Below are 12,807 nucleotides of genomic sequence, written 5' to 3' on the forward strand. Positions count from 1 at the left end.
GAGCAAGTGCCAGAAAAGTCATTTTGCAGATGCGGATGCTGAGGCCTGGAGAGTGAAGTGGCTGGAGGCACAACCAGGACTCAGGTCTCCCGGGCCACCCCCCCACCCAGTGCTGTGCGCCCCTCCCAACCCCCGGCCCCGGCCTCTGAAGCCAGCCCCCAAACTAACTTCTTATCAAACAGGAAGAAGAAGCAGGGCACTCTGGGCTTCTCCAGGGACAGGATCAGGGATAGATGACATTCCTACCACCTCCAAACCTGGCACCGGCCCTGAGGACGTCCCAGGGGGGACATGATCTGAGCACACACCCACCCTCTGCCCGCAATTAGGGCATCTGCTGAAACCAGCCTCAGAAATGGAAGAACTGCAGAGCCTGTGCAGCCCTGGGGGCGGGGGGCAGGGGGCACTGCAGCCGGACTGTGCTGGCCACTGAGCCAGAGAATAGCCCCCTCCCCTCAGCCCAAAGAAAACTTTACTTTGGAAGGAGCCCAATCACCAAGGTGTTATGGGGCCGCTACAGGCCCTGGTCTCTGAGGTGACTTCCAGGCCCGATATCCTGCATCCAGGCCCAGAGGCCTGGGGACCCAGGGAGAGGATGGTCCTTTAGAACAGGGCCCTTTACAGAGGAGGCCTGCAGTGGCGGTCTGCACACAACTCCAGCCAGAGGCTGCCAGTGTATCTTTTAGTTTCCACACGGAGTTTCCTCCAACCAACAGCAACAGTGAATGGGGCTGGGGCAAGAGGTCTGCAAAGGCACGGGCGTGGGGCAGCCTATTCCAGGGACCCGGCCCAGGGTGACACAGGACCAGCCACCTCGGCACCCAGAGATGGAGTCCATGTGGGCAGAGGCCAGCAAGGCCTCCTCAAAAGCCCCCTCAACCAGCCCAGGCCACCCACCCACCTCACAGAAGCCCCAGGCCACAGCCCCTCCAAAGGCAACGATGCCATGCCGTCCAAGCCTGAGGCCCTGCTGGAGCTAAGAGACGGGTAGCACACTTTTGTTGAAAAGCGCCCGACAGTAAGTATTTCAGGCTTAGAGGGCCAGACGGTCCCTCTCACAGCTGCTCAGTTCTGCTGTTGTTATTGCGCAAGCAGCCACAGACAATACATAAAGCGATGAGCACGGCTGTGTTACAATAAAACTTTCTTTACAAAAATAGATGATGGGCCGGATTTGGCCACAGATTGCTGGCTCCTGATGTAACCTGTCTGCTCAGCCCAGAGAGGTGGAGCGATTTGCCCCAGAACACACAGCCAATCAGTGGCCACGGCTACCATCTCCTGACTCTCATTGCTGGTTCTGGGTGGCCTAGAGGGGCCACAACCACCTGGGACACCCAGAGTTGGCTGCTACCCAGAACTCCAGCCCATCAGCCAGAGAAGAGCCAGCTCCACAGGGCTATTAATAATAGTAAAAATAGCAAACAACTGTATGAGGAGAGTAGAATTTGGAGAATGTAGGTATCTTGCCCGGGCCACACATAGAATGTGGCAGAATTGGCCTAGGAACCCAGGCAGTCTGGCCCAGGTCCTGCTCTTGGGCCCTGCACATACCGCCAGGTGAAAATCGGGGAGCCGAGAATTTCAGTGTGTCTTTAGCCTTGCGGGGCTGGCTCCATGCTCTGGGGTAACTCAGACTGACAGAAGAGACCTCAGACAGGACCCCTCATGCCCACAGAAATGGCAAGTGGGACCCAAGGCCAGAGCCCACCTTCCCTGCCCATCCCTCACCTCCCGGGGTCACTCTCTGAAAACTCCTCCTGGACACCTCCAGGCTCTCGGCTTCACGCTGGTGCCCGCAGCGCTTAGCACCCTTCTCTCCCACCCAGAGATGGCAAGGGGATCCATCTGCCCCCTGGCAGCCCCGGGCTCCTTGCTGATCTGGATTTGCAGTGCCTGGCACACAGTAAGTCCTCAATAAGTTTCTGTCCCACATACTAGTAGATGTGTGACCTTCACCCTCCGCCCCACCCACACAGAGGTGCACAATACCTAAGACCTAAAAGGCACACATTCGTTTTTCTCCTTCTCTTGAATTCTTGCTGACCCCAAAAGTTCAAGCTAAAATGCACATGGTGGGCTTCCCTGGTGGCGCAGTAGTTGGGAGTCTGCCTGCCAATGCAGGGGGACACGGGTTCAAGCCCTGGTCTGGGAAGATCCCACATGCCGCGGAGCAACTGGGCCCGTGAGCTACAATCACGGAGCCTGCGCGTCTGGAGCCTGTGCTCCGCAACAAGAGAGGCCGCGATAGTGAGAGGCCCGCGCACTGCGATGAAGAGTGGCCCCCACTTGCCGCAACTGGAGAAAGCCCTCGCACAGAAACAAAGACCCAACACAGCCAAAAATAAATAAATAAATAAATAATTTAAAAAAAAAAGAAAGTGCTAAAATGCACATGGTGAGCCCTGAAGTCGGTGATCTTTTCCACCTGCCATGTCCTCCTGATCCACTCCTCAACCTGCTCTGTGTCCCTGCAGGCCAGCTTTTACTGACCGCATCCCCCAGACCCCCGGGCTCAGGGCTCCACATGGCTTTGACCTTCGGCCGCTGGCTAGTAGGAGGGACCAGGAGGGGATGGGGGGTGGTGAGGAGAGAAGGTCAAAGTGCCAGGGCTGCATCTTCCACCCAAGATCCCAGCTCCAGTCGGGGGCCCTCTCCTCCAGCTCCCTCCTGGTTCCTCCAGGCCTGGCATGCGGATGGCTCCCACCTCCTGCTAGGAGGGCCACCCGGTGGTGGGGTGCTTCACCATCCCTCGTTGGTTTGCCCAGACCTTCTAAATAGTCCACTGTCTCCTCGGCTGCCCCATTGGAATGAGCCATCTGTTTCCTAACAAGACCTGAAGTGGGTAAGCAACTCATACTATATTACCAACTCACATAAGCACCCCATCCTGTAAGAAAAGTACACGTACTGCTTTTACCAGCAGTAGAACTGAGGTAAGGCCGCCCACACCACCTGGTGCCAGAGTCAGGACGGAGCCAAGCCTGGGACCACAGATGCTGACTCCCATCTGCTCTGTTTGCCATCAATCAAGGCTGCATCCCCACTAACTCCTTCTGGCCCAGACATAGTGACAGGAGCCTGAGTGTAGTTTGCACAGAACATCAATGGGACTGTATGTTAGAAAGTTGGAGATATTAGAAAACCTGAGATCCTATAGGATGGCCACATTCATAAGGCATCAGGCTCATGAGCCCCGTCCCCACTCCCATCAGATCCTAAGCTACAGAGGAGCTCTCAGAGGACTCAGCATCTGAACTTGGAGGACAGGACTGCTTACCCAGGGAGAAGCACCAGCGGCCATTCCCACCACGAAGGCTGGAAACAGCCCTATGAGTTTAGGTGGCCAACTAGCCTGGGGGCTTTGCTCTGGGGCTCGCAGCCTGTGGATTTCAGGCCCAGCCCGCCTGGCTCTGCCCTCACCTTACTCTCTACATCCATCCTCTTCCTTGGTTGGCTGACCTTCCAGGCCCAAATCAGGGGTAGAGATTCACTCAATCTCTGCTCCTCATGAACCCAGAGCAGGAGGGCTCTTTGGGAAGATATTTGATTTTCTAAGAAGTCCATCTCCAGAACTGTTCAAAACCAACCTTTTGGGCCAAAACATCCATTTTCCCAAGTTTTCAGACTCAGATTTCCATACTGAAAATACCTCCCTTTTCCTGTCTGTCCCCATCCTCCCTCTCTCCTCCCTACCTCAGTACAACATACCACCTGTGGGCTCCCCCTTCTTTCACTTACTGGAGGGGTGACCCGGAACAGGCTGCTGAACGTTTCTGGGACTCAGTTTCCTCACGTGTAAAACGGGAATGAGAACACTCACCTGCCCAGCTAGGATCGAGTGACAGGAGAAGGAAAGTCCCTTCTAATTCTTTCCACTAGTTGCAACGCCGGTTTATAAGCAGCCCCACCGTTGCCCACCTGTACCCGAGCCGTGCCCGTGCCTGCCTCCCTCTGCCCTCTCCCCTGCGGCTTTCCTCCTCTCTGCCGATCCCAAGCAGCTGCACCCAGAGGCAACGGGAACTGGGAAGGGCAGGAGAGGAGGGGCCAGGGAGGGTGCTTCGTGTAGAACATTCCAGGAGCCCAAACCCATTCCAAGTGGCTGTTGGAGGCTGAGAGCAGCTGGACGTGAGGCTGAGTGACTTTAGCCCCACCAGGCTGGGGGCACTCTCAGCTCTTCACCCACACCCTGAAGTGCATTGCCTGCCTCCCAGAAAAGGTTCTTTGCCTGGAGAGAAAGGGCCTGCCCGCTCCAAGTGAAATGAAGACATGCGGATAGGGGGGAGGGAGGAAGTAAAACCCCCGAGGCCCAATCCAGGAGCTCAGAAGTTAGAATTCCAAACTCTGAGATTGGGCCACACAGCCCTCCTCTGAGCTCCCATCACACCCTGTTCCTCCCCCGGCTCAGCACTTCTACCTTATGCGGAGATATCTGTCTTTACCAGGCTAGCTCACTCATCTTTAAGCCCTCAGTACCTAGCACAGGACCTGGCACAGAGTAGGTGCTCAGTAAATCTGTGTTGCACAGCACTGCCCTAAAATACCCAGATGCCACAGTACACCCATCACCGAGGATCTCAGAGCAGGAAGGATCCCCAGAAGGGCCATTTCTAGTCCACTGTCTTCCTTTGTGCCACATCCATCCCATCTAATCATCTGAACAGACAGAACCTAAGCTGAATGTTCCCTGTTCCCGTTCCTCCAGGAAAGAAGGTTCAGCAGTTTCTTTCCCTGTTTCCCCACTGGGAAGATATCCTTGATATCTCGAGGATATCATGCCTTTACTGTTACAGGCTTTCTTCCTCTCCTTCCTTCATGGAGAAGGGTACCCAGTAAAGACACTGTTTATGTTTAGAGGTTGTGCCCTGTGCGATCACATGGAAAGGGGCAGCCTCCATGGGCTGATCCAGCGTAGGCTCTCAGCCGTGCCCCCAGTTGACTGTCTGGGCCTGGACAAGTCATTTAACATCCGTACATGTCATCTCCTCATCAGCAAACTGGGGTTCCTACCACCTTCCTCACAGTGCTTCTGTGATTATTAAACAAGATGATGTGACAATGACCCACACGGTCCCGCCCCTGCCTGCTGACCCTCACTCTGTACCACACTCCCCGCCCTTGCTCTGGCCTCCAGATCTCCCTTGCTCTCACTTCACTGACTTTGCAGTTCATGGAAAAAAACATGCTGTTCCTCCCACCCCAGGGCCTTTGCACATGCCCTTTACCTCTACATGGAATGCTCTTCTCCCATCCCAGTGTCACTGAGTTAATGTCACTCACCCTCCCATCTTACTTCTTCTTTTATGAGCCAGGGTCTCATAAAACTGTATCCCTTTGCTCTGGAGTACTTATCTCAATACTTAATTCTCGGTGATAATTTAATTCTGGCGCCGGTTCGTGAATTTCCTCCACGAGATTAGGAATCATAGTATGCTTATCGTTATATCCCCAGAGTGCCTGGCACATAGGAGGCACACAAAATATTTGTTGAATCAATGAATCAACGAATGACAGAATGAACGAATGTAAAGCATTTAGCACGGCACATTGAACGGAACAGACTCCCCTAAAGTCTTTTTTTTCCCCTAGCTGAATAAGTCTGTCTGTCTCTGATTATTTTTCCTCGCAAGCATCTTTTTCTGAATTTCCCATCAAAGTATCAGCAGGGAAATCAAGCAGTGCTTCAGAGGGTCAGCAAAGTCTGACCCGGGAGGTGATGCGTGAGTCAGGAAAAACGGAATGTCCCCTGCCTCCACCCACCTCCCTCCCCAGGGAGGGGATTGACAACAATTCCGATCCCCATGCTGGAATCCCAGGGCATGGCGCCTGGAGGCAGGAGGAGGGCTTTGAAACAGCCCCTTGATTAGGAGACAGGAGACCAGTAAGTCCAGCAGTCTCGGCCCTGCTTCCTCTTAACTGTGACCTTGGGAAGATGCCCCACCCTCACCCCACAACACAGACCTCAGCTCCACGTCTGCGAAAACGATGGGTGTGGTAGAGTCGATCCCTAAGAACCTTCCCCTGCAAACTCTGTGGCTCGAGGACAGGTGGAAGAGGGTCAGAGGGCTCGGGGCCCTGTAGGCTGAGAGTCACTCATAAGGTGCAAGGGTCAGGTGTCACTTCCGATCTGTTGAAGTGTCACCCCAAAGTGGGGAACACACAGCCAGGGCCTGTCACCCTCAGACCTTCCCACTGGAGAGCGTGTGGGTCCCACCAGTCTGTGGAGATCAGCAACCACGAAGAGACCCAAGAGCCTCCTGTGTGGGTGTGCACGTGGAACACAGCACACGCACACCGGCTCCGGGCCCCAGCTGATTCTAGACTCCTGCTGGGGACCAGCAGTCAGCCATCAGCCTGGGGAAGGTCCTCTCCCCGGGTATGAGGTTGACCGGGGGTGAGGCCCCGCTGTGGCTCTCCCCATTCTGGGATCTGTTGCTGGGGGGCTGCCTTGTTCTGCACCCCCCAGGCAGCCTGGCATTGTTGCCAGAACTCTGGCTGGCTAGGAGTGAGCAAAGCTTTATGGGAAACTCCAGCCATCTTTTGTGGGTGATGGCAGATTCAGAGGGGCACAGCCCATGCCCAATTTGGGGATAGAAAATCAAGGTAGTGAGTGCAAAGGGAAGTGGGAAGTGGGCTTAAGAAACCAGATGGAGGAATTCCCTGGCGATCCAGTGGTTAGGACTCTGCGCTCTCACTGCTGAGGGCCCAGGTTCAGTCCCTGGTTGGAGAACTAAGATCCCACAAGCCGTGGTGCAGTCAAAAAAAAAAAGAAAGAAAGAAGGAAAGAAACCAGATGGACTGTTTAAAGAAACCAGGCCACACAGCTCCAGGGCCAAGATGAGAAGTCAGAACATCTAACACATCCAAGCTGGACGGTGCTCGGCGGCGCCCACCCCGTCCAAGCAACCCCGGTAGAGACGGGGACATAGATGCCCAGGCCACCCAGGCCGCACAGGCCGGCATTCCCCTCGTTCCACCTGCTGCTCTGAGTCATCATTTGAATTATGTTCCTAATACATTAAAGGCCTTCAACCAGGTTACATCCCCTCTCTGCTTCTGTGTGTGCGATGCGAGTTCATCTAAATCAGGGGTTAAGCCAGGACACAGATGTGCTAACTCCTTGAACCTGTCACAATTATGTGCACGGATATCCGGAGGCATCTGTATAGGGGTGAGTCCATAGCTTTTCCAAAATCCCCAAAGTCATCCAAGATCCCAGAAAGACAGACGTCCTACCGTCTGTGTTGATATGAAACCAGGCAAGGGCTTCAAGAAGGCAGCTTGTGGCTCCAAGACAGCGGCTCTGACCAGGGGTGGTTATCCGCCACGTTTGAGCCATTTTGATTGTCGCGACTGGCGTGTAGCAGGTAGAGGTGAGGGATGCTGTTAAACATCCTACAATGCACACGGCAGCCCCACAACTAAGAACTGTCCGGCCCTAAACGTCGGTAGTGCCGAGGCTGAGAAACCGTGCTCTGAGCTATAAACGTGGGGCTCACCCGGGAAACGGGATAAGGAGACCCGCCCTCTTAAGGGGCTTGCTGCACCCCAGGCAGGCGGGCGGAAGCACCGCCGGGGGAGGGGTGTCTCGTCAGCAAGGTGGCACTGCAGTAGCGCCGGGACCCTGTCCGTGCCTGGACCCGCACTCTGCGAGCGTGAGCGCCTCAGTCAGCATCCGGAGTGACAGCTCAGCACAGGGGTGGGGACCAGGGGGCTATGCGCTCAGTCACATGAGACCTGATCAGAGAAGAGGGCTGGCCCCCCAGGTCAGGGAGAGCAAACGGAGTGAAAAGCCATTCCCAGACCCGGAGAGTGGGAAGCAGCCGCACGGCAATGCCACACTTACCTTCAGAAAGCTGTGTCACCACCTTCCCCTCATCCTCCTCTGAGGGAAGATGGGAAGAGAGGTGAGGAGGAAGGAGAGGCAGGAAAGAGAGGCAGGTGATGAAGCGGAGAGGAAGAGCAAAAAGGAGAGAGAGAGAGAGAGAGAGAGAGAGATGGATTAACGGGGGTTATTTCTTGAGAGAGAGACTTTGCTGAGAAAAGGGAGGTGGGAAAGTAGGGGTGAGACGGGGCCAGAGACGGACTCTCCAGAAGAGCTGCAGGGTGAGGGGTGCGGTCCACCCAGACAGGGCCCCGGGGCTCCAGGGTGGTGAGGCACTCAGGGCGCACCGCTGAGAGAGGGCTTCGCTCTTGGGAACAGCAGGCCCGGTGTCCTTGTCACAGCTCCCGCGCCTCAAGCAGGAGTGTGCTGGCCTGGTGACAGGCAGCCCCCCCAGCCAGTGACCTGGCGTCCCTGGCCATGCAGACACATCCTGAGTGGGAGGCTGTGCCCCGCTGTGTCTGCGTGGGTCACACCTGCACGCCACTGCCCGCCTACCTGGCTGGATCTGTCTTCTGGTGACTAAGGAAAAGAAGCAAAGCTGTCCGCAGAGTCCCAGTCCAGCCCCAAAACCAGAGTCTAGGGAGCAAGTTTCTGGGCTCAGCCTGTTGGAAACGGCCACTGAGGGCCCAGGGCCCCCACGTGCCCCTTCCCCACAGGGAGGAGAGGAGCCGGGAACTGTGACGAGGTGTGAGCCGGGGGTGTGTGCGTGTACACGAGCGCCTGGACGCTGCGGGGTGGAAGCCAGGCTTCCGGCAGAGACCTAACCGACTCCAAGGAAACAGGGCAGGCCTCCAAACCCCCATGTCAGAGGATGCTGGGAGCGGCACTGACCCCACCAGGCAATGGCAGGAAGGCTACAGAGGGATCCGTCCCCCTCAAACCCCGCACAGAGAGCCCCACCGAGGCCTGATCTCAGCGTGGACACAGAGCTAAGCTGCCACCTTGCTTCCAGAAGGGTCCTGAGAACCCACCACCTCTGGGCCCTGCCCAGGACCACAGGGGTCCTCCAACCCCCCCCACTCCTCCCTCCAGCCTCCCCGACCACCTCCCCTCCCACTGGAACCACTCACCGCCGGTGGGGTGCAGCAGGATGCTGGCTGGGTTATGGGGCTTCAGGCCCAGAGCAGACAGAGGTGTCTTGGCCAGACCTGGAGGGGAGCGCACTGCGCCGAGAAGAAGAGGCGAGACCCCAGCAGTGAGCGCGGGTGATGGGGTGGGGAGAGGACCCCTCCTGAGCCTGGGCGTGTCGGGGAGGGTGGGCAGCAGAAGGCCAAGCGGACGAACCAGCCCCAGCCCCGGGGACGCTGCTGTGGCTCCACCGCCCTCTCCCGTCTCTGTGTTTCTCCACAGTGTAAAGGCTAAAGGAAGTCAGCAAATGGCCCTGCCCCTCAACCTCCAGAAAGTAATTTCTATCCCTAGGCCCTGAGTTCCTTTGCTATGGTCCCTCCACACGGCCGTGGTTTATAACATACACGTTGGTTTCTCGGGTGCCCTCTGCCTTGCTCTATGTTATTCTCTCTCTAACCCCCTTCTCTCACTTTCCCTACCCGCCCCCAAACAAACAGGCACGCACAAACATACACACACACACACACACACAGGCAGATGGACTTCAAGAAAATGGAGTATCAAGACAGCACAACATGTAAAGGACAGAAGGAGGACAAGGGACCACCAGCAGAACCCTGAGTCCCCAGGCTAGCCCTCGGCCACAGGCCTTTGGCCCCCAGCCAAACAGGTCTCTTGCAAGCCCCACGAAGAGAGAATTTCTCAACAGGGGGCTCTCTTAACCGCCAAACCTCTGTGTTCTGGAAGAGGGAGAAGCCCCATCTCTACAATCCTCGGCCAAGAGCACCACCACCCTGCACGAGCCCCAGCTCCCTCCCAAGCCGCCCGTCTGGGTTGGAAGTGTCACATAACACACAAGGTCCCAAAGGGCGGTCAGGCTTTCTCCCATTAGCCAAGGACGTGGCCGGACTCCGAGCTGAGCTGCAGGGCAGTTGCTATGCCCAGTCACGAGATTTCTCAGCGGCAGCTGCCACGTCTCCTAACACACCTCTGAGGACAAGTAAAGAAATGAGCTCTGCGTCTCCTGCCGCAGCTCTCGGGACCCTGCAGAGGCCATAGCTGCTGAGGACATGCAGCCGCACAGGTGCCAGAGCCCAAGACTGCCTGCCCCACACCGATGGCCTCAACAGACTAGCTGTGCCCCTTGGGTGCCCGATCCCACACAGCAGCTCCGGGACCCTCCCTGGCACCTCCTCCCTCTCCCCAAAGACAGTGAGACCTATAGGAAACTAACCCCCCAAAATATAATCTTTCAATGAAAGCAATTTAAATAACTTATCTGTGCACATGCTGGTGTGTACATAGGTGTCTGGGGGAATACAGAGGCGTCGCAAGAGTCCAGATGGGTGGCCCACCCCTATTCTCCACTCTAACCCTGAGATGCCCAACAGACAAATACAGCAGAGGGGACAAATATGTACAGACACAAACATCTAGCCATGGCGTAGGTCTAGGCCTGCATGCTCCTGTGTGTCCCTCTTTCTCTCATTACACACACACACACACACACACACACACACACACACAGAGGTATCTTGCAACTTTGAATGTGATTAATTATGGAAGAATGAGCCCAGCCTCAGAGACCACTGTCCGTGGAATGACCACGAAGCCTCTCCAGCCCACAAGTTTGCATGTGTTTGCCCAGCAGGTGCAGCAGAGGCACAGGTGGACCAGTGAAAGGAGGTGAAGGGGACAAGGGGACAGAGGCGGTGGGAGGTTTCTCTAGGCTCCCCTCAGCACCTCCAACTCCCTAATCACGCCTGTCCTCAGTCCCCAGGAATCTGGCCCATCTGCTGAGGCAGACAAGTGGGTGGCCCTGAAGCCTGGCAAGGCTTGGCTTCCTGAGAGAAGAATTCCTCGCATTTCTCCGCCTCTGTGCATGGAGGAAACCTCTAACTTATTCTCCCTGCCCAGGGCTCTCGGGGTTGGCCAAGGGGAGAAGGGGAGGGAGAGAAGAATGCGAACAGAAACATGTGGCAGAACCCAACTCTAGCCCAGCCCAGATGGCTTCATCCCAGACAGGGTGCTGGCCAGGATCCTGGCTATTTGGACCCACAGGGAATTGGAGCAGGTGTGAAGGTGGGGGGTTAAGACGAGGGAGAGACATTCCACGAGTCATAAAAGGCACAGAGGTATCTCGAGCAGATTGCCCTGGGCTGGCACTGTCCAATATGGTAGCCATGAGCCACGTGGGGCTAAGGAACACCGGCGGTGTGGCCAGTCTAAACAAAGTTGTAAGTGTAAAACACACAGTGATTTCAACCTTGTATGAAACAAGAATGTGAAATATCTCTTCATACTGATTACATGTTGAAATGATATTTTAGATCCTTGGGGTTAAATAAAATCTATTATTAAAATTAATTTCCCCAGCCTCTTTTTAGATATTTTTTAAAAAGCTTGTAAGATATCTCATTAATATTTTTATTTCGATTTACCTATTGAAATGATAATACTTTGGATATTTTGAGTTAAATTTAAAAATCATTACAATTACTTTCTCCAGTTTCCTGTATGTTCTTTAATAGAGCTATTAGTAAATTCTCCAGTGCAAACATGGCTCGTGTTATTTTTCCACTGGACAGCACTGCTCTAGGGACAGCCATGGCATCCACTCATAGCTTCAGCCTCCTGCCTGTCCAAGATGGTAGCCAACACGAGTTCTGCTGGCACAGGGGCCAGGTACTGGTGTCACATTCCTCCCCTCTGTGGGACAGCCGACCACCAGGAGAACGCATGGCCAGCTCCAACTCCCTTGTCCTCACCCTCCTCCCCTCTCACCAGGACAAATGAATAGCCTGGGCAGGGCCCACCCAATCTGATCCTGGAGCAACGCCAGCCTCTCTACCTCTGCCGACCCGGGCCTCTCACAGGGACCCTGAGTCCTTCACAGCCTGGTACTGCTCCATCACTGCTTTCCCAGGCCTCCTCCAGCTCCTCTTCATGTCTCTTCTACCACAAAAAGGAACACTGCCCCTCTCCTTGGCTCATCCAGGTCTTCTCTTTGGGTAAAAATGTCTCTGCCCTTCAGGGATTTGCCTCTCCTGTGAGAGCATCAGGGGGATACAGACTAAAGGCTCCTGTCTGGAAGCCAAGGGATGAATGAGATGGGGATACGGTCAGCCTGAGGGTTCTGAGCTTTTCTTTCCTCGGTGGAAACTAAATAGGTTGCCTGAAGTGGAAGGGGTGCCTGGATGCAGACAAAAATGGGGGTCAGAAGCAAGAAGGTCAAGGGGTGTCTCAGAGACACACCAGCAAGTCACAAAGAGTCCCTTTAGGATGGGGGATGTTTTGCACATAGAATGCGAAGACTCTCAGCAACCAGCAAACTCCATAATATGGGAGTCCAGGGGCCCCACTGTAGGTCAGTTCAGATCCCAGGACTGTGGCTGCTGCATCCGTAGACGTGTGAGCGTGGACGGCAGAAAAGAAGAGAAGCGGGGGAGAGAAGCTGAAGTGCAATGAGCCATAGGGATGAGAAGGACCGGTTCTGGCCCCTCCCAACTTTGCCAGCACCCCCAAACCTGGGTGCTTACACAGGCCAGAGGGGACCCAGGGAAGGCAGGCTGAGGGTGAAGTTCTTACCCCCACTGGGCGGTGGGCTGGTCGGGGAGGTTCTCTCCATCTCCTCAAAGGCCTCCTTGTAGCTGTGCAGATGGGGCTGCAGAAGAACAAGGGAGGAAAACAGTGGCTGTGACCCTGAAGAGGAGGAGCTCCCAGTTAACCAGCCTGACCGCCGCCCTCCCCCGGTAAACACAGAGGTCAAAGGGAGATCCTCGCCATCCGTGAGCCCAACAACTCCTTGCAGCCAAGAGAATAGAAAGTGGCTCTCTGCAAGGCCATGGTCCGGC

At 55.5% G+C, this 12,807-nt stretch overlaps 1 protein-coding gene across 8 annotated transcripts in view; it reads right to left on the minus strand.

The window, feature by feature from the left end:
* TNS1 (tensin 1) overlaps window positions 1-12,807 on the minus strand; it is a 197,459-nt gene that overhangs the window by 21,918 nt on the left and 162,734 nt on the right. For 5 of the 8 annotated variants that reach the window (XR_005020559.1, XM_036857373.1, XM_036857375.1 and 2 more), the window contains 3 exons: window positions 12,542-12,617; window positions 8,956-9,048; window positions 7,847-7,885 (listed from right to left, as the gene is read on the minus strand). Coding sequence is in view for 7 of the 8 variants with exons in the window: in XM_036857373.1 (XP_036713268.1) it covers window positions 7,847-7,885; window positions 8,956-9,048; window positions 12,542-12,617 (208 nt within the window). In the remaining variant the exon portion in view is untranslated. The remainder of the gene's footprint in view (window positions 1-7,846; window positions 7,886-8,955; window positions 9,049-12,541; window positions 12,618-12,807) is intronic. The other 3 variants (XM_036857376.1, XM_036857372.1, XM_036857377.1) reach the window with 2 other exon arrangements.

The sequence above is a fragment of the Balaenoptera musculus genome, chromosome 7 (genome assembly GCF_009873245.2).
Source record: "Balaenoptera musculus isolate JJ_BM4_2016_0621 chromosome 7, mBalMus1.pri.v3, whole genome shotgun sequence".
NCBI lineage: Eukaryota > Metazoa > Chordata > Mammalia > Artiodactyla > Balaenopteridae > Balaenoptera > Balaenoptera musculus.